General features: G+C 44.2%; 1 protein-coding gene across 4 annotated transcripts in view; it reads right to left on the bottom strand.

The window, feature by feature from the left end:
- FCHSD2 (FCH and double SH3 domains 2) overlaps positions 1-17,380 on the bottom strand; it is a 120,309-nt gene extending 102,929 nt beyond the window's left edge. The window contains exons 1-2 of one of the 4 annotated variants that reach the window (XM_085078044.1): positions 16,951-17,380; positions 14,571-14,668 (exon numbers count right to left, since the gene is read on the bottom strand). In XM_085078044.1, coding sequence (XP_084934170.1) covers positions 14,571-14,668; positions 16,951-16,971 — 119 coding nt within the window. In that variant the 5' untranslated portion in view covers positions 16,972-17,380. Of the gene's footprint in view, positions 1-14,570; positions 14,669-16,122; positions 16,434-16,950 lie in introns of those variants that run through there. The other 3 variants (XM_085078049.1, XM_085078026.1, XM_085078035.1) reach the window with 3 other exon arrangements.
- Between the last annotated feature and the right edge of the window lie 3,970 nt (positions 17,381-21,350).

The raw sequence follows: 21,350 nt of genomic DNA, 5'->3' as shown, positions 1-21,350 counted from the left end.
GTTTTTCCCCAAGCAAACATCCCCATCCCTTTTATAGCCAAGTACACAGTAATCCCTTGTTGATTCAGCTATTACAGAACATTTTACCACCCTGAGGAGTCCTGCTCTGTCTTTCTGCTGCACAGAGGATTTACAGTAACTCACAACTGCATTGGATTCTGTATCTCCACCCTGCAATTAGAAGTCTGCTCATCTCACACCTAAAACTAATCAGCTCCGACAGCTTTGCTACCATTTGTCCTCTGCAATGTTTACTCTTTAAATCTCCACTTATCCTCAACTAAGATAAAAGCACATAGAAGAAAAATTCTCCTGAATGTAAACAGAGGTATTAAAGCTGAAAACATTTCAACCAATATTTCAATATATCAGGATATAGCAAACTAGATGATCAAGGAATCAAAGGTGTGCAGGGTATCTCTGTGGCCAAAGTAGTCTTCTGCCTGTCCTGTCAGCATTCATCTACAGTTGTTTTTAGTCCAGTTTTCACACAATTTTCAGTACCTGGATCATCCTCCTGCCATCCGCTCAAACAACTACCATTCTTCAAAACACTACCATTCTTCTAACCCCACTGCACTCAAAGGAGTAAAATACTCTGTCTTCCATGATCACAGAGAGCAGATAAATGACATCCTGCTTGGAAAAACAAAAGCCAGACAGTCTAACTTTGAACTTCTTGACTTCACAAGTTCTCACATAAAGAATTGTTCAGGTGGGAAAAGATCTTGAAGATCATCATGACCAACCACGAATGATTTCCTGCTGTTACAAAAATATCCCTTCCTAAAAAGCCCATTTTGATTTTCAAGAGTGTATTGCTTACTCGTAGTTTAACTGATGCACTTCAAATCCAAAACTTCCACACACAATGTTTTATAAAGTTGTAATTTTTAGCAGGACATTTAGAGGTCAATCACAACTGGCACAGGCCAGGGGTGCAATTCTAAGTCCTCTTTACAACACAGAGAACTTATGAGAACATATATAACATGTATCTTGGCAACTTTGTAATGCTGAGTAAAATTTATTTGATTTGAACAAAAAAATATTAACACATATGCAAAATGCTTGGTGCGAAACTACCCCTCAGCAAACTGGGGCTTAAACAGGAGATAGTTGTGATTTTTATCAGCACAAGCTCCCAATTAATGAGAAATTTCTCCTTTAAAAACCTATCAGAAACAACAAAGCAGTTTTTTCCCAAGTCTGCTTTGGAGCTATGATTTTATTCACCATTTTAAATGTTCTAATCCACACAACCTATGATAAACCATGAAATATCTTTACCTCATGCCTGAACAGTGACCCTCTAGCAATGCACAGAGGAAAAAATTCCAGACAACATTCACCAGCGAGCAATGTACTCCCCATAAATCACATTACCGTACAGTTTGGGATTAGGATGAGTTGCCACTAGCAACAGAGCCAAAAAAAATCAATTCTGTCACTATATATAGAGAATTCTTGCAACCTCAAACGCAGCCAATGTTTTCAGCAATTTGTCTCAGAGAAGTATTAGCAGTCCAGCATGTGATCAGAGGAACATGACATCCAGACACAAAACAATGCTAAAACAATAGTTTTTCCTTCAGTAGAATAAAAAAGAAAACAAAAAGGAACCGCCAGAAAGCTGCTGGTGAGTGTGAGCATTTCATTCACCCTTTCAAAATAAAAGCGTGCCCTCTTTATAGCATTAACATTCACAACAAATGCAAGGATTGGTTTCAGAGCTTAAGTGTATTTAAAATGATCACTAATGAGTTTTTGCTTTAAAATGGGAAACTAGGCAAACGTTAGGGAGAGACGCAATTTAGACAAATACAAGGGTGCTTTTCTATAGCTTCCCCAGACCTGATTCATCATATCCAAGGCATTTCCCTTTCAGAAAAAAAGCAGCCTAGCATGTTATAATTCAGACTGTCTACCAGGAGCTTTTAGAAAACAGGAATATGAGGAGTTTCTTTGATCCCCATTTGTTTAACAGCAAGAAGCCAAGACACATTTCATCATTCATGCTTCTTATTTCATCCTGGATCTGCAAAAGGTTTTGCAGCAGGCAACAACCACCTTGGAGACCTGACTTTACTTATCTGTCACATTTTAGGAATCTTGACAGTGCCACCCAGGTTTATTACAAAGACTTTTCTCCTTTCTTTTCCGACAGTCTTAATACAAGGATTTCAATTTTAAATGATGCCCTTCACAAGGTTTCATTGTCACTAACACTGACGTAAGTCAAATTCTGTATTTTAATGGATTCTACAGGTAATAATAATTACTATAATGGGTTTTTTCCTCAAAGAACAATTGGCCTGCTTTATAAGAACATAGTACATGCACTGTTGTTTTTTCAGTCAGCAAAATGTAAAATGTAACAGTTCAATGAAAATATGTGGGCCAATTTCTAAAATCTATCTGCGGATATATCTCAGAATCACAGAATCATTTAGGTTGGAAAAGATCTCTGAGATCATAGAGCCCAAGTTTTGACCAATCACCACCTTGGCACCACCGAATGCCACATCCAGTCATTCCCTGAACACATTAATTCCTTACAAACCTTTTCCCAAAAGGAGAAACTTCAGTCTATTGCCAACTAAAAAAAAAGATATGGAGAAGATATGTGAAAGGGGACAAGTCGTCTTCTAGCCACTGACAAGAATATTGATCTTGCTTACCAGCCGCAGCAGCACTGGCTGCTCCAAACACCTGGCACAGGAAACCCAACAGAGAATCATCTTCCCCAAGCGAAAACACAGCTCAGGGGCTTAACTGGAAACTAAGAATCACCTTTGAAATACAAATAAACTGGAAATTCATTAGCAAAAACAGTACTTTTGGGAAGCACGAGCACAATGTAGTTAAGACCATTCTTTGTGAGCTCCAGTAAAACCAGAACAGGGCTGTTAATACAGGTTCATCATAATCACAGACTCACAGAGTGGTTTGGGTGGGAAGGGACTTTCAAGATCATCCAGTGCTCTGCCATGGGCAGAGACACCTTCCACTAGCCCAGGGTGCACCAAGCCCTGTCCAATCTGACCTTGGACACTTCCAGGGATCCAGGGGCAGCCACAGCTTCTCTGGGCACTCTGTGCCAGGGCCTCAGCATCCCCACAGAAAGAACTTGCCCTCCAAAACCCAACGACCTCTGCTCTTCAGCAGTCTGCAGTGATTCCCCTTGTCCTGGCAGTCCATGCCCTCGTCCCAAGTCCCTCTCCATCTTTCTGGTGGGCTCCTTTCAAGTTCTTAAAGGACAGTTAGGTCACTTCAAAGCTTCTCTTTTCCAAGCTGAACAATCCCAATTCTCCCAGCCTTTCCTGTCTGCTGCCTCTGAGCTGCCAGTTCAGCAGCACAGCTGGGTGCAGAGAAGGCAAAAGGCATTTCAAACATCCAGCGAGCTGTGTCAACAAAAGGGCCCAGCCCTCCTCTAGCACAGTATCGAGCTAACCTGCTAAATTTAGAACGAAAAGAATCAAAACTACAATGGATAAACTCCTCCAGCAGAGAGATCCATTTGCTCCCTGAGAATAAAGAAGCAGTTGGATGTGTGGAGAGACACGGTCTTGGCTCTCAACTGGACAACATCTCTGCACTGCACCTCCACCAGAAGGCCCTGGCACCCAGCAAGCACAGAACATCAAAGCACCCCCACCAACTCGAACTTTTCAGGGCAGATCAAAGCTCGAGGCACTTCATAACCCGGGCCCAGGGTGTTTCAAACACCACCCCAAAGCCCGGAACAAAGAGCGCTGTGACGGCCGCATTCCTGCGGCACAGCAGAGCCCCGCAGGAACAGCAAACCTTGGCTGCAGGACACACAAGTCACAAGTCCAAGTCTCCCCAGGAAATCGGGAATAATAACATGGCCACGCTCAGTTTCAGGGAAAAGAAACATACCTTCTCTCCTCCTTGGGCTGCTCTTTGTTAAGATGAAAAGGAAGAGAGCAGCCTCTTACCGAAAGAAGAGGGAGCACACAGGAAGCACGTGTAGAAGAAAGAAGGACATTTTCATCAGTGACACATTAGAGGACGATCAAAGTCTTTATGCAGTTTAAAAAAACTATGTCTCAAGTACCAAATGCCCAACAGACAAACAGAGGATTCAATTCCTCTGCCATTAGGGATCAAGTCCAGACACTTTTCCCCAGCAACAGGCAGACCAAACCGCCAACTTCAACCAGTCTTTGAATACTACAATCAAAATTCTGCAATTTCCAAATGAAAATCTTCTGTAATCACAAAGATTACATTCACCTCCTCAGCAGAAAAGCCTAAGCTTCAAATTCTTAGAAAAGCTAGAATATAGGGCCTTCTTTGTTTTCTAGGCAGCTGATTAGCTCATAGCAATTAACTACAATCTGCTTTCACATCAATTAGTACAAATACGGACGAACAATGTCTAGAAAAAGTTTGTTTGCATTTTTTTAACCTATTTGAACATAATGCACATCATTCAAGCTTCACATCCATTTCAGCAGATCAGAAGTTTTTAGGCAGATGCTCCCCTGAAAGCCTACACATCACCCACTGCACCTTTTACACAGCAAGCACAGGGCAAAAAATGAGATTCCCCAAGAGAGCTAGTGCGCTTCCCAAGTCTGCCACTATTTATAGTGATTTGAGAGACTCAACACCTCCCACACTGTTACAATTCTGAGCTTTTCGCTTCGATTTGAAACACACACAGAAGAGCTAAGGAGGAGCTACAAACCAGTCTTACTGCAACTGCATAAATTGCTTTCCTTTCATCTCTGCTCTTACTGGGTGGGAAATGTGGGATACAAGGAATAGCTGCAGCTCACACCAACAATCCCAAAGATACTAGTTTTACAAGTACCCCAAAAATACTACTGTTTGCTACACAGAGAACTGATGTTGTTTTAACTGCAAAGGAAAGATGAGATTGCTCAGAGATCTAGAGGAAATCAAATCATGAGCCTTGAATCTTTTGCTCCCAACTCCCCAGATTTTAGAAAGAGAGCATCAGTCTCTGGAACAACTTCCCCAGGATGTGTAGAGTCCTCACTGTGGAGGTTTTCAAGACACAGAGTGTGAGGTAACCTCACCCTGGCTCCCTTTGCCGCGTAGAGATGAGACAGATGGTCTTTTGAGGGGCGCACTGGACACAAATCTACTTTTAAAGAATCTACTGAACTTTTAAAGAACTACTGGATCCTCTCCAGTAGTTCCCTGTCCTGTGTCTCTTCAGCCACAGCATTGTGTGAGAGAGTTGAGAAGAACAGGGGCAGAATGAGAAGAGAAAATTCAAAAGCAGGACCTCTTTCTTAATTAGGTGTTACTAGGCAGTGATATTTACTTGTCCTCTTACTCAGCCAGCTCAGATCACAGAGAGATAATTAGAAACAATCACACAAAATCAATTAACATGAAAGAAAACTTCATAAACAACAAGCACATTAAAATAACATGGGAAGCCACTGCCATCTACGCCCTCTCTCACCAGTGGCAACACAGCTGAAAATGAGCAAAGAACATTTAGAGATAAGACAGGCTAAAATCAGGCTGGGAACACACCAGGACTATGAAAAGCAGCTGCTAGAAATCAAGACACCGTAACACTGCCTATTATTGCTTTTCTGAATATTCTTTTTAATTCACAAGGCAATCCAGACTCTTTTCAGTCTCTGCCTGGCTTTAGGAGGGAAAGACAATGATTTTCAGGTCAAACATTAACTGAAATTCAGCAGCCTAACACAGGGCAATGTTTCAAGACAGAAATTCGCAATTATGTCAAGAGATTACAACTGTTTTATTCCCTGCTGAAAGGCTGAAAAATTGGGGTCAATTTTACTTCATTTTTCAAGAACTTCAGACCCTCATCTCTGTCACTCTCAAACCCTGAAACAAAAGCAAAGTCATTCCACCTTTTATACAGTTAACTGATTTCTCAAATTTCCAGTCTGCAGACAACACCAAGCTGAGCAGTGCAGTTGACACAACCGAAAGATGGGGCCATCCAGAGGGCAGGGATAGACGGGATATCAGGAAGGAATTCCTGGCTGTGAGGGTGCTGAGGCCCTGGCACAGGGTGCCCAGAGAAGCTGTGGCTGCCCCTGGATCCCTGGAAGTGTCCCAGGCCAGGTTGGACAGGGTTTGGAGCATCCTGGGTTAGTGGAAGGTGTCCCTGCCCATAGCAGGGGGTGGGACAGGATGAGCTTTAACATCCCCTTCCAACCCAAAAACATTCTACAGATCTCTGATTCATTCCTACATTCAAAGATCTTTAAACAAACTTCTGATCTGAGCTCATCTCAGAGTATAACACCCTCACGAAAAACTGTGGCTTGGTCTGGTTTTTGCCTCCTCCCTTTTTTTTTTTCCACTCCCTCAAAAATCCAAACAGAACACAGCAGAGCCCCCCCCAAAAAAACCCTTATTTATGCTCAGGATTGTATGTATTTAAACATGGTCACAAGTGCCAACATTTTCCACACTAACACTGGCTTGCATCTGGCTAGAAATAACTATACTTAGTGGCTTTACCACCATAAATCTTCGAAAGTCTTCTGCATGGCTGAGCTCTGCTCATAAAATTAGACACCAGCGCGTTTTGTCTGTCTCATTAAAAGGATGTTTGCTGGAGACGGCGCAGGAGGAGCGAGGAGTGTGTGAACAACCTTCTCAGAGCCACTGGGGATTGGCCCAAACTGTTCTCACAGTGCCACAAAGAAAGGAACGCTTAAAATAACTCCAAAGGCTCTTCGAAGGAACATCTCCGAGCTTATGAATAATTTTTAAAGTCTGAGAATGGAATCTCCACACTTACAGTGACACATGGGGGGGGGGAAAGCTAGATTTCGATAGATTATTTTTTTAGTTACTCTCTTTCCTCGAGTTTCAATTGGAAATGCTCCATTTACTTCCTAAGTAAACACAACCCAGCACTTACAACCATTAATTCAATACTTTCACTCTCTTTCCTCAAGTTTTAATTGGAAATATTGCATTTACTCCATAAATAAACACAACCCAACACTTCCAAGCTACAAGTCAATAACAAGCCTCCAACTTAACATGTTCCTACCATGCATTTTGGAAAAATGTTATTAAAATTTTAAAACCTACTATAAAAACCAATCAGAAAAGCACTACATTGAGTCATTATAAACCAGTTTCATTTACTGCAAATACTTGACTGGAGCAACTTGGATTTGAGATGGTTTTACCCTTTTTTTCAACAGCCAGTTTTTTAAAGTACAAATGCAGAACACCTTTTCTGTGTGCTTTCATATGCAGCAAGCAATCAAGATGATTAAACAAGGTCACTGATTTTACTAAGACAAAAAAAAAAAAAAAGAAAGCAAAAATTCAGATGCATATTCATCAGAAAACCAAAATCACCACGTGTAAGATAAGATATTAGTTGGGTTAAAAGTTCACTGGGGGCAGGAGAGGCTGCTCAAGGACCAGCTGGGAAGGACAAGAAAAGGACACAGAGTTCTCTGCAGCCAAGATAACCATGGCACATCAGCCCTTTTCTGAGAAAAAAAACAACAAAACAAAACCACAACCTCTCTTTTTACCTCTGCCTCCCCTACATGGAATATTTACATGGTGTACGATTTGATAATCCCATTCCCCTCATTTTACAGGATGCTAGCATTGAAAAGGCACAAAGTTTCCGAGGTCTCCTGATGGGAGATTAGCAAAGGCAGCAAAACCCGCAAAATAAAACTTTTGGCACCAAACTAAACAGAACAAAAGGCTCAGGTTGGATATTGGGAAAAGGGTCTTCCCCCAGAGGGTGGCACTGAACAGGCTCCCCAGGGAACAGTGAAAGCACCAAGTCTAACTTTGGACAGGAGTTGGACCAAATGATCCAGTGATGGGTCCTGATGGGTCCATTCCATCAGGATATTCCAGACTGACTCTGTGACAACACACCACCATAGGAAATCCACCCAGGCTACACTAATTGTGCCTGGAATGGGAAGAATGCTCTTCCTCTTTCCACCACAGCTTATCATGGTGTTTGTGGGATGTCCCCAGTGCCTTCAATTCCCCTTACATCCAGGGTTTTCCAAGTAAGAGCTGGGATTAAAAACCTTGAGGGAAAGCCTTCATCACAGAAGTGATGTGATGAAGAAAGAAAACCAAGAAGCAGCTTGAGTTTGAACAAGTGGCTCAAACGAAGAGCTTTCTGTTCTTTTAAAACTACCCCATGGTATATATTTTAATATATATTGCAGTTGTCCCCATAAAAAATCTGCACTAAAGACAACTTCACAGGACTTCATGGCAGCTGCTGGTTTCCCAGAGCTCTGCCAAGTAACATCGTGGTGAAAAATGAGAGTTAGCTCCAGGAAAAACCATGGTCGGGTAAAACTCAGGAAAAAAAAAATCAAACTCACACAACTTTCTGCAAACTGAAGACTTGGTTTTTTAAAAGGGGGCATTGAGTCAAAAGTGAAAATGTAACTTTTGGCAAGGAGTTGTCGTACTCAGAGCCCAAATGCTCTTGTTATGTCTTGGAAGACAAACTCACGCTAAAGCCACAGCTTAACAAGACAAGCCCTGGTTCTCCTGAAAGTCTTTAAAAATCAGACTTCCAGAGCATGTGTTGGAATTGCTTTAAGAAAAAGCTCAGAGAAAAAAAATGGGGAAAAAAATTAATTTTCATCCTGTTGTGAGAAATGGTTTGTTGGTTTGTTACACTATTATTTCTGCTACAAAAAAGCAAACAAAAAAAAAAAATCTTTTGATTATTTAACTTTAATCAGTGAAAAGGTACTTAGAAATACTAAAACAGGAGCTCCATTAATTTTTGTATGCCAAGGATAAAAAAAAAAAAAAAAAGGAATGTGATCCATTCCTCAATTCCACTGTGCCAAGACAGGCCTGAATCATTACACTGTGGCCATGTTTATACTAAAACTCTTCTTTTTTTGCTCAGAACTTGGATTTCCACGGCCAGTAGGCAACAGCTTTTTTTAAAGTACATTCCAAGCTTCCCTCAAACAGTTCCAGTCAAAACATCACCAGATTTTAATTCCGTCAAGAATGTGAGCATCTCATTAAAGCCCTGCCTAATTATAGGTAACGTGCCCAGACCACAGATTCTGTGGTATCTTTATATGGAATATTATTCAGAAGTAACTGTAACAACTTCTCTCAAGATTTCTGCCTATTTAGTGTTATAGCAAAGAAATGTGTGTCCTCAACTAATTAACAGAGACTGGGAAAAGAAAAGTACAAAATAATGTCACAATACTCACTAGTGATGAGAAAGACCAACCCAGGAGGAAAGAAACGTCACCAACTCATAAGAAAATTGAAAGTTTTAAAGAAATAAATATTCCAGTCACACAAAGGAAAGCCTCAAGTGTAAGTCAAACCCAGAATAAAATAACATTTTACATATCATTTTCAGGGTTTTTTCTGATTTTTCTGCTGCTTTCCACTTTGGCAGGCTGCAGATTTCAGAACCTGTAAGCACAGCAAAGCACCCTGCTCCTGCTTAAATAAAGCCCCAAACACCAGAGGCAAGAATTGCATCTGCTGAATGCAGGGAATGACCTTGAAGGAAAAAGGAAGGACACATTTCTCAGCAGCATAAAGGGAGAAAAGAGATGGACCTCCTTGTGGAGAGATGAATTTTTTAAAAAGGGGCTTTATCAGACAGCCACTAGCCAGAGGCAAACATGCTCTGGATCCCATGTTCAGAAATATCCAAATAAATTGCATTCCCTGCAGCTGGAGACCAGAAAGAACAGGAAGAAAGGTAAACTCCTCACCACCACCGTGCCTGGGGGCAGGAAAAGCAAAGATTTCTCAAAATTATTCAGAATCTCTTATGGAATTCTAATACATATGGCTACACACACATATAAATACATATTATTTTACAGCTCCCATCTCAGCTGCTCCTCCGTCTGCAGCACCACAAGGCTCTTCCCTAACACAGACTCTTTTAAAGGATGGTGTAGATTTGCTGTATTTAGAACTGGAACTGCTGCTGGTCTCTACTCCAGACTCAGTCCCAGTTGCCATAAACCTTATCAGGAATCTGCCAACACAGCCAGCCAGATTCCAGGAGCACAAATTCCACCAGGGAGTACAAAGTATATCCAACAGCAAAAGCTTCCACGGAGCATAATTGAGCACAGAAAATGACATGTTAAAACGAGCAGGAACTGGCTGGCTACAGATGTAAATTCATTCATACTTTTACTTTCTTTTTTTAAATATCTCCACTGCTCGCTCTGGCTTGTTATGACAGGCTGAGGCATCGAAGGAGCTCTCTGTCCTCATCCTGAGCACAGAAACACAAATCCTCCTTGGAATTACACACATCTAACCTGCAGAAGAGACAGCTCAGCAACAGCATCCGAGACAGGGAAGGGCTCAGACTGGTAAAGAGCCACAAGATCTCCCCACTTGGCTTAACACACCCTCAGTCCCTCTGCTGAACATCAAATAGGAAACAATTGCAGAAATAGTGAACTAATTGAAATCCACAAGATCAGAAATGGATAAAGAAAGGGAAGAGATGAGCACCTGGGAAGGAAAAAAAAAAAAACCAAACAAAAAAAAAAAGAAGTTGACAAATTAGAAGGGAGATGGAATCATCAGACGGCAGAGCTTTGGAGGAGAAGGTGGAAGATAGAAAATCACAGAATCACAGAGTATTTTGAGCTGGAAGGGACCCACAAGGACACCCCACAAAGGCAAGGCAGCAGCAGGAGAAAAGTGAATGACAGAGAAATGTAGCTTTGCCAAAAAGAGAAAGTCAGGAGGCAGAAACCACAAGGACAGAAAAGGGAAGGAAACAGAAGGAAGTATTTGTACATAGATTTGCATCCACATCAGCAGCACAAGTAAATTGTGAGCCTGTGACTTTGGCAATTCCTTTTAAACATAAACTGTGAAAAAAACCCTGAAAAAAGTAAATTCAGGATCCAACAAATGAAAGGACTGTATTGTTATTCCATCTCAGCCAGAAATCAGGCAATCTTTACATCTCATTTCAACTGACTTAAAAGGATGAGGCAACATAGATCAACACATCCAGACAGCCAAAATGAGTTAAGACTTAAATAAGGTGAATTTTCCAGAGCTGTAACTCACAAAGCAGCAGCTGTGCCTTCTGCAGGGGCATCAGGCTGGGGTTACATAGTTACTTTAAACCCATGTGAACCTGGGCTGCTGCTGCACAGCTTTGCTTTTCTCTGTCCTCAGGTACTCATCATTCCTCCTCCCTCTCAGGAGGATCTCAGTCCCTGGATCAGGGACTGGATTTATCAAAAAACCTGGAGAAAACCCAGGGAAGATTTGATTTCAGGTAGCTGAGTTCCCTGATCCACAGAACTCACCCAGCCTGCGCTGCAGCAGAATTAGTTGGGCCACTGGACTTGGCCCTAATCTTGAGTCCAGACTAAAGTTAAAAGAGACACAAGAAGAAGCTTTTAAAAAGGACATTTTAGGATACCTTAGCAAAACCTGAAAAGGCATAACAAGTGCTTTGGAAAAGCAGACCTCAAGCCTTTGAAAGAGCAGGACCTAATGTTTAAGGTAAAGCAACTATCACTTAATGAGTTTATAAAGTCTGTAGCACATAAATACCTCACAGAAATGCCAAGCTGAATTAAAATGTGGATCACACAGAGTTCTTTACAATTCTGCAGGCACACTCAAAAGGAAAGTACCCCTGTGTCCCAGCAAACCAAGAGCAATTGCAGACTCTGGCTGTGACTTATTTATTACCAGCAGTCAAATAAGGGGATCTTAAAACCAAAATAAAATACATGAAGAATGCTAACACCTCCGATAAATTCAGCCATTCATAACCCAGAAAAAAAGTAATTAACTCACTGCCTAAAAGCAGCCAGTGTGGATGGAGTGAAGGAACTCCTTGCCATAAATGTTGAAGGGTTTCTGGATCACAGCAACAAACCCTACGTTTACCTGTCAAGGAAAAAAACCTCTTTCTCCACCCCAGTGGCAGAGAGACAAGTATTTTTTTATGGTAATGCCAACACAGATCTCTCACATGAAGGGATGAGACAGCTTTAGTGAGCTACAGAAGATAAACATGTCATGCCTAGAACTAAGCCAAAGACCCTAAAAGCATCCTGAATCAGTTGTTTCACAAATTCCCCAGTCACTGAGCAAGAAGAAATGTAACACAAAGAGCCAAACAGAGATTATAAACACAGAAATGTATTTTTAAATCTATTTTCCAACACATTTCAAACACTTTTTTTTTAGAGCCTTGTCGAGTCACGGAAAGAGACTTCAGCTCTAGTGCTACTGAGCTTCCACAGAGCAACACAACATAGTTTGTTAAGAATGAAATAGGTATTTGGTATTTTTTAAAATAAATGCAGAATTTCACAGAGTCAAAAGTCATCCAAAAAAAAGGTAGTTGCACACATATACCTCAACCCTGACCAAGAATCCCCAGTTTTGCATAAAGATATCAAAGCTACTGGAACTGCAAGCATGCTTTATGGTCTGGTAGACTGCCAAAAATCATCTGCTAATGCACCAGACAATGGATGTATTCTGCTGGAGAACTTTCTGATCTTTTCCTCTTATCACTTCTCTTTAGTTGCACACAAAACCCAACCAAAGTGATACAAAAAATGTCATTTGAATGCTTGCGTTTATGTGCCAACAAACGAAGCAATTATTCACAATAAAGTAACTTTTTCAAACATGCATTTTTAATCACCAGTTTGCAAGCCCTGATTCAGTGTTTCCTGTTGCCATTGCAGCCCTTCAGTTTCTGGAATTCCGAATACAAAGCTGTGCTCCTGCAGTGCCCAAAAGCTTCAAAAATGCCACCAAAGGACCCAAATTCTTCTGAGTCTTGATAAATAAATGGCGCTCAGCTAAAATTCCATACTTTTGGATAACTGCAGGGTGCTTTCTGTCAAAATAAACCTTCCTTCCAGAGACAAAAAGATCCTGTGTGTGGTTCCAGCTTTCTAGAATGCTCCAGAAGCACAGTGGTTGCACGTCCTGAATCCAGCCATAAATTACACGGGATATTAGGATGAGGTTGACACCCAACTTCTCACAGGAGCATCACGCCCTGACCAAGACCATGGAGCCCCCAGAGCTTTCCCTCCTCCCAACCCAAAGGCCTCTGCATCACACACCAAGAGCAGGGCTTGTTCAGCAAATGCTTTTAACCTCGAATTCCCTGCTTCTCTCTGATTCTCTTATCTGATATTTGAACAAATCACTGACACCACGGGGCTGTCATACCCCATCTCATCATCCCACATGGAAAGAATGTTTAATCTGTAAATCCACGCAGCAGTTCTGCAACCAGAGTGCTGAACACACTCAGCGACCATGGCAGTGAATTAAACATATTAACCCGGCTTCCTAATCCCCAGCATTAAAATTCAGAAATTTAATTAACTGCAGAAATTAAATTACATTAAAGGAAAATATTTTAAGCCGGCATTTTCACGTTTTCCTGGGTTTGTATCCACAAGCTTATGACATCTTTCAGCAGAATACAGACTGAAGTGATCATAAGCTCCTGAAAAACAGCAAGTGCTAACAAAACCTGGGCTAGAGCAGCAGTGGAACCCGGCCTAGATCTTCTAAAAATAAGTTTTCATCTAAGGGGGGAAAATTCCTTGGATCAGTGTGTTACTTATTAGTCAGCATTTGCAAGTTACACACTCCCCAGAATAATTTTAATCTGAAGAAATGAACGCTGTGATCTTTCCCATACAAAAAAGTGTTTCAACACTCAAAAAAAAACCAAGGGGGAGAAAAGGCTCAAGCCTTGACATTCTGATTTATGGAGGACACTGATAGTGAGACAAACAGAACTCCATCTGTCAAAGCCAAACACTTGCATTTAATATACAAACATCAAGCAAGAAATCTCATTTAAATAATTAACATGTGGACTAGCCACTGCCAAAAAGAGCAGGGCAGCAATGGACTTACTGCTGAATATTTTACAGGAAACTGAATGATTAATCCTCCACATAATGCCAGGTACCCACTCCCACCATATTTTGTTAAAAGCAAACTTTTAATTTCAAGAGAAGCAAATCACATTAGGTAAAATGAATAATGAAACCCCCACAACTGATGTTGTGTGGATTTTCTCTATTGTTTTGAACACGTGCAGAGTTTTAAATTATAAATGTAAATATCTCCTTGTAACTTTCTGGTAAAAAATGCAATCTGCTTGAAAGTGCTTTTCAAAGCTATCCCTAGTGAGACATAAATCATTGGTGGCTTTAAAATACTTTAGTAATTTTAGCAGCCTTATACAACTGGTAAATCAAAGCCTCAGTACATTATATAAAGAAATATTGGTGAAAAGTCCAATGCTTTTTTGTATGTTGTTTGTGACTTTCTTTTAACGTTTCCCCCATTGAAGAGAAGAAAAAATGGTTTGCATTGTGTTAGCTCCAGTTATAATTTCCAGCTGTGTCAAAACTTTAACAGCCTAAAAGCAGGAAATCCAAAGAGGAAATTCCATCGTCAGTTCCTGAATTTTGTAACTCAAATGTTCTTCCAAAAACTGGACCTTAAAGGAATTTTGGTAACATTTTCTGTAGCCTTACCTGATATCTTCCAGTAGGTCACATTCTGCCTGATGCTTGGCCTGAAGTTTTGTCATCTGCTCAACCTGAATGTTTTTCAGCTCTTGTGTAACTTTCACCTACAAAAAAAAAAAACCAAACAAGCCCAAAGACCACTTATATTTTCTGTAGTTTGTCACATTTCAACAAGAAAAAAAACAAACAAACCCACACACCACTTATATTTTCTATAGTTTAAGTCACATTTCAAAAAGAAAAGCAAACAAACAAACCTACAGACCACTTGTATTTTCTGTAGTTTGTCACATTTCAACAAGAAAAGAAACAAACAAACTGCAAAAGGCTTCAGAAGGTTGGCTTTACATTTTTTAGTACTAGTGTAGTTCTCCTTTGAGCCTTGTGATCCTGCAGCTAAAATTCCAATACTTTGGGAACCTACTTGGTAACTGGCAGAGAGCACCAATGGCACAGGTACTGAGAATAATTTGATTTTGGAAAGGAACCTGGGAGTTGTTTTGTTCTTGTTTTTTATAAAACAAGAGGTCTTGGCATTTAAGCCCTCTAGTGATCACTGCGAATAGGCCTAAAAAATGATCACCAATATCTCTGAACACATTATGCATTCATGAGGACAGAAATGCCAAACTCTTACTGCAGAGGGATGAGAAATTCACAGAGAAGAGGGCACCCATCTCCCTCTTCTTCATTAGCCAGGCAAAAAAACCCCAAAAAACCCTGGATCTCATCAGCTTCTCTATTTTAACTCAAAACCATCCCCCAGCAACAAGCACCCTTTAATCACAGCATCACATAAAGACAAGTTTTTCACATGCCACCAAAAAGATAAATCACACGTAAGCCCCGGACTTTAAGCAGAAAAAGTGTCTATTTTTAACGTGAACTTTCAGCATCTTTGGTTTTATCGGTATATTTAAAAAGCCCAACTCAAAATAAATAAACCCACACGGCACAACCCAGGTAATGGAAATAATCTCAGATGAAATAATTTAGGCAAAGAACAACACACATGTAAAATAAATAAACCGCCACATGTGGATTAAAATTAAAATAATTGAAATTAAATTGGTTTTGTTTGGCAAAAGTAGAGTCCACCCCTAAAATAAGAGGTTGGGAGACAGGAATGAGCCAAGGAGAGACCTTCACTGCAGCTGCCTGCCAGGGCTACTGGGGAGCTCTGGGCATGACAAGGGAATTCTTTTTATGTTCCCTCCTCTCCTGGTCACTGTTATCCAGCTCTCCACCTGGCAAACCCCTGCAATCTCCTCTCCCCGCTGAGAAATCCCAGCAGCACAGCGGCAATCTCCATGGGGCTGCAAACCTTTACGGCCCAAAGCAGCCCAAAGCAGGCAGCGTCAGCAGCACAGAACAGGCACAGATCTCAACCCCACCGAACTCCTTTCCCTGGTGCCTGCACAGCAGCATCTCCATCCTCTCCAGCTCTTCCTTCTCCCCACACCCCGAGCATTCCGCACAACCCCCAAAATAACCAACCCATACATCCCCACGCACCAGCTCAACACCCCGCCACAGCTCAGGTCTCCCAGATACCAACCTGCCTACCCAGGCAAACCACACTGGTCACAGCCTTTTTCCCAAATTTCCGTCCCTGCTTGCCTCCGTTCCCACAGCAATGCCCCCGATGGGCAGCAGCCCACATTCCCACGGACCGCAGGGTGACCAGAGAGCCTCCCCGGCGCAGCTGCAGGTTGTTCCCATCGCACATGGGAACGTGTGTGAAAACGCTGTACACCTCCTGCTGCCCTGCTCCTGGCTGCTCCTGGCACACGCCGGGATAGTCTGCGTCCCTGGATCAACTCCAGACCTGACCTTCTTCCCCGAGACAACCAACACCTCGCTGCTGCCACCGACACACCGCAGGAGCCCCCAAAATTCCGAGGGCAGCACCCCACCAGCTGCACAACCCCAGCGCCTCCATGCAGCCAAGCCCTCCGCAGCCGCTGACCCCCTCCCGGCCCTTCCCTCGGAGAGCCTTCCCTGGGGATGAGGGTCCCTGACCGAGCGCTGCCCCCCTGCTCCTCCATCCTCACCAGTGCTTCCCCATCCCTGCCCCGTCCTGCCTGCAGAGCTCGCTCCCAAAGCCATCCCACCCCTCCGTACTCCCCCCGACATTCCCCACGACCCACCTTGCAGGGCCACCCTCGCCCAAGCCCTCTCAGCCCCCGACTCGCCGCCGCACCCCCCACTCCCTTCCCAACACTCGCGCTCCCTCCCCAAACCTTCCTGCAGCCCACCCCGCGCCCCCCACATCCAGCCGGACCCCAAACCCACCCCACCCCACGCCGCAGCCCCCCAGAACCACCCTCAGCCGCCCCCCGGGCCCCTCCATGCACAGCCCCCCTGCGCCGGGCGGGGGGCTCACCTTCCTCGGCGGCGGCTGCATGGTGGTGCTGCGCTGGGTATCCACATCAATTCCCTCCCCCCCGGCAGCAGGATGCGGCCCCCGCTGCAGGAGGAGGAGGAGGAGGAGCAGGAGGAGGAGGAGGAGCGGGCAGCGACCGTCTCCCGGTTCGGGGCGAGTCCCGGTCGGCGGGAGGAGCGGGGAAGGAAGGGAGGGTGGGAAGGAGGGAGGGAGGGATGGAGGCGGGGAGGGATGGCGGGGGGAGGCCGCCTCCTGCTCACGGGCGGCGGAGCAGCGTCCCGGCGCTGGGGAGCGGCGAGGGAAAGCAGGCGGCGGAGGGAGCGCGGGGAGAGACTTCGGGAAAAGACGGGGGGAAATAAAAGGAGAGGGAGGAAATAAACATGAAATCAACGCCGTGAGGGGCGGGCGGCGGCCGCGCGCGCCCCCTAGCGGCCGCCGCGGGCCCTGCGCCGCTCCCGGCAGCCGCCATGGGCAGGGGCGGGGCGGGAACGCCCCCGGCGCGCGCGGGGGCTGCAGGGGCGCGCGGCGGCCGCCAGGGGGCGACACGGGGGCGGCGTGAGGGGAGAGAGCGCGATGGGGCACGATAGGGGTGTATGGGGTGTGCAGGGGAGAGAGCGCAATGGAGCACGATAGGGGTGTGTGTGAGTGTGTGCAGGGGAGAGAGCGCAATGGGGCACGATAGGGGTGTATGGGGTGTGTGTGAGTGTGTGCAGGGGAGAGAGCGCAATGGGGCACGATAGGGGTGTATGGGGTGTGCAGGGGAGAGAGCGCAATGGGGCACGATAGGGGTGTATGGGGTGTGCAGGGGAGAGAGCGCGATGGGGCATGATAGGGGTGTATGGGGTGTGCAGGGGAGAGAGCGCAATGGGGCACGATAAGGGTGCAGGGGTGTGTAGGGACTGCCCAAGGGGGTACACGAAGGGTTTGGGGTTTGCACAAGGAGTGTGCACCACAAAAACACAACACCACAAAACAAACACCCAAACACAAGGGGTTTGCACAAGGAGTGTGCAGGGGTTTGCACAGGGAGGGTGCAGGGCGTGCATGAGGCAGTGAAGGGGGGATACCCCAAGAATGGTTGGGGTGCCCAGGAGTGCAGGGAGGCCAGGCTCCAAGGCATGAGTCCACTGCAGGATCCAGGCACTGGGACTGGGGTGCAGGACACAGCTCCTGGCACTCCAGCGAGGCTCCCCAGCACAAAGCATCCATCCCCTTCCCTCCAGCACTTTCTGGGCAGCAAGAGCTGGACTTCGGCTGGAGTTAAGTACCTGAGGGACCGTCGCCCCCAGACAGTATCTGGAGAAAGCCCCTGATGCTGGCACCCAGATCCTGGTGCATCCCAAGGGCAGCACACTGGGAGCAGAGCACCCAGACACGAGCCTTTGCTGGGGGAGTGGTTTTAACCAAAGGAAAATAAAGCTGAACCCTAGAGCATTGCAGACATGGAGAGCTCAGAAGGCAGAACTGATGCTCCCAGCCCTGTCATGTGTTGCTGGGTGTGAATTAAAACCCCCTGATTAGAGGTGCTTTTGGGGTTTTATGCCCTCTCCCCAGCACTGAAAATCCTGGCCTTTGCTTATTAGTTCTGCTGCAACAAAATCTTTGAAATATTAAAGTGCATTTGGCTGTTTCCCTTAAGCAAATTACCGGGGCAGTTTGCAGAGCGTCAGGCAATTCCCATAATTGCATTTTCCCAAGTGCTCCAGCATTGCTGCCGCTGCTCCATCACTGATTCCTTCATTATTGATGAGCTACTTTGCTCCAGCTCCCAGAAAATGACCCCTTGCCTTTAAAGATGCTTTAACCACCTTTAAAACTAAAATGCAACTCGAATTCTCCTTTCCCCTCCAGCTATTAGTTTATTTAGTGCTGCTAATTAGTCTTAACTCTTTCTCCCCAGGAAAGGAGAAATGATTAGTGAGACTTGGTGCATCAGCAGATGCTGTGAAAATACATTGCATCTCTCTCTTTGGCTTGCAAGGGGATGGGATCTGTGTGTGCAGCACTTCAGGGAGTCATGGAATGGTTTGGGCTGGAAGGGACCTTAAGGCTCATCCAGTTCCACCCTCCTGCCATGGGCAGGGATACCTTCCAGTAGCCCAGGTTGCTCAAAGAATTGTGCCCAGACTTTTGCATGCAGGACTGAGAAGCGTTTTAGGTACCAGGCCTGCAGGCAGATGCATCATCCTCCCTTATCAGGCAATTGTTTTTCCACTATTTGCTTGTATTCTTCCATGAATAATTATATTTTATCTATTTGACCACAGATTCCCTGAAGCCTGACTCATGGAGTACTGCAGATTCTATGTGAGACCCAGAGGAATTTGCATCTGGGATGGTAAATCCTGATGGAGTTGCCTCTTGTAATTGCCCTTGGCTCTTCCACATCTTAATAATGCTGCTGATAATCATGATACGGGAGAAAAAGGATGTGAAATAAAGAAGATTATAAAAAAGTCAATAGCATAAGTGTCTAAATGTTGTATATTTTATCAAAATACTTGTTTTCACAGTGTAATTTGAGTTCTGCCTTTACCCCTGGGTTTCTCCTTTCTGATCGCAGGATTTGAAGGCAGTTGAGTCTCATGGAATTCCAGAATGGTTTGGGTTGGAAAGAACCCTTAAGGATCATCCAGTCTCATCCCCTGCCATGGGCAGGGACACCTTCCACTAGACCAGTTATTATTCTATATTTTATTGACCTTTTATTTTATTTTGTTTAATTTAATTTAATTTGGTTTTATTTTATTTAATTTCTTTGCTTTTTATTTCATTTGATTTCATTTCATTTAACTTTATTTCATGTTATATGAAGGAGGGTGCAGTACACAGTCCCAGAGCAACATGCAACTCTCAGGGAACCCCAACAGAGATGAGACAAAGGTTGGAAATCCTGAGAACCACATTCCAGCTGATGGTGACAACCTACAGCTGAAAACAGCAGCATATTCCCTCATCCAGGGAAAAACATTTCAGCCATAAATGCAAAATTTGGAGAGGAATTTTAAGGAACGGAGCTCCCTTGATTCCCATCCTCAGGCGAAGGCATTGCCTGGGATCCCGGCTCCCATTGGGAGGTCCCATTGGGCCTCTTCATTCTTCACATCTGAATGTAATCCCTGCAGGGATTTAAACCTTTTTAAGTATAAAAACATGCTGTGTTTGAGGGCCCTTGGATGGCGAGGATGCGCTTCCGAGCGGAATCCAGCGAGCTGGAACACGCGCTGGGCCCGTGATTAACGCACGCGGCAGCTCCGGCTGCCAGAGCCCTGGCAGAGCAGCTTTTCCAGCAGCAAATCCAAGGCGTTGCTGATAACGCGGATTTTGCCTGCTGACCTGGCAGAGGGCTCCTGGCAGAAGGCTTTGCTCGCCTGTGGAATCTGTGGAGGGAGGGGGCTGCCAGCAAAGTGGCTTCTGAGGAGCTTCCTCCGGGGAAGTCAGCTTTTTATATGGAATGTATTATGTTTAATTGTAGTAAATATGAATATTTAGGAATATCATGGAATCCCAGAATAGCTTAGTTGGAAGGAACCTTAAAAAATATCTCGTTCCACCCCCTGCCATGGGCAGGGACATCTTCCACTATGCCGGGTTGCTCCAAGCCCTGTCCAGCCTGGCCTTGGACACTTCTAGGGATCCAGGGGCAGCCACAGCTGCTCTGGACAGCCTGTGCCAGGGTGTCACCACCCTCCCAGGGAACAATTCCTTCCCAATATGAAGTGAGAAGCCATTCCCCTTTGTCCTGTCACTCCATCCCTTGTCCAAAGTCCCTCTCCAGCTCTCTCATATAGGCATATTTATTTTATATTGTGTGTGGACACATATACATGCATAGGAATTTATTTTATATTTAAATGAATATATAAGTATTAAAAACTGAATGGATATAATGATTGAGAGAGACAGAGAATCATAAATTCATTTTTATTGGAAAATACACCTAAGATTGTATACAGATAAGAATGAAAGGATGAAAAAACTTAAAAGGAAAAAAATAAATGAAAGTTTAAAAGAAAAAAAGGAAGAAAGGACAGAATTATCTGGAATAATTAGCCATAATGTCTATAATGTGGACATCTCCACATCTCCAACATCTCCAAGGAGAAGATAAAGCCAGAATCTGGGTTTGAGATTATCTGACATCCATTATTCCGTTCTGAGTGTTTCTTCCAGGGCTTCAAAGCCCATGGTGGCACCGACCAGGTGTTTCCAGCATTCCTTTCTTCCATGAAAAGGAAAACGTCAGGCTGGGGCTGGAGCCTCCAGGCTTTCCCCACGTGGGGGTGCCATATGGATGCGAATCACACCGGTCCTGCAGCCACAGGAAGGGGACAGTGACACCTCAGCAACTCACACTGCTCATTGCTTTTTGCCAGGAAAGAAAAAGAAAAAGAAATATT

This window comes from Lichenostomus cassidix, chromosome 1 (genome assembly GCF_008360975.1).
Source record: "Lichenostomus cassidix isolate B80296 chromosome 1, HeHo_3.0, whole genome shotgun sequence".
NCBI lineage: Eukaryota > Metazoa > Chordata > Aves > Passeriformes > Meliphagidae > Lichenostomus > Lichenostomus cassidix.
The sequence above is the reverse complement of the archived record's forward strand: the minus strand, read 5'-3'. Positions and strand labels throughout refer to the sequence as shown.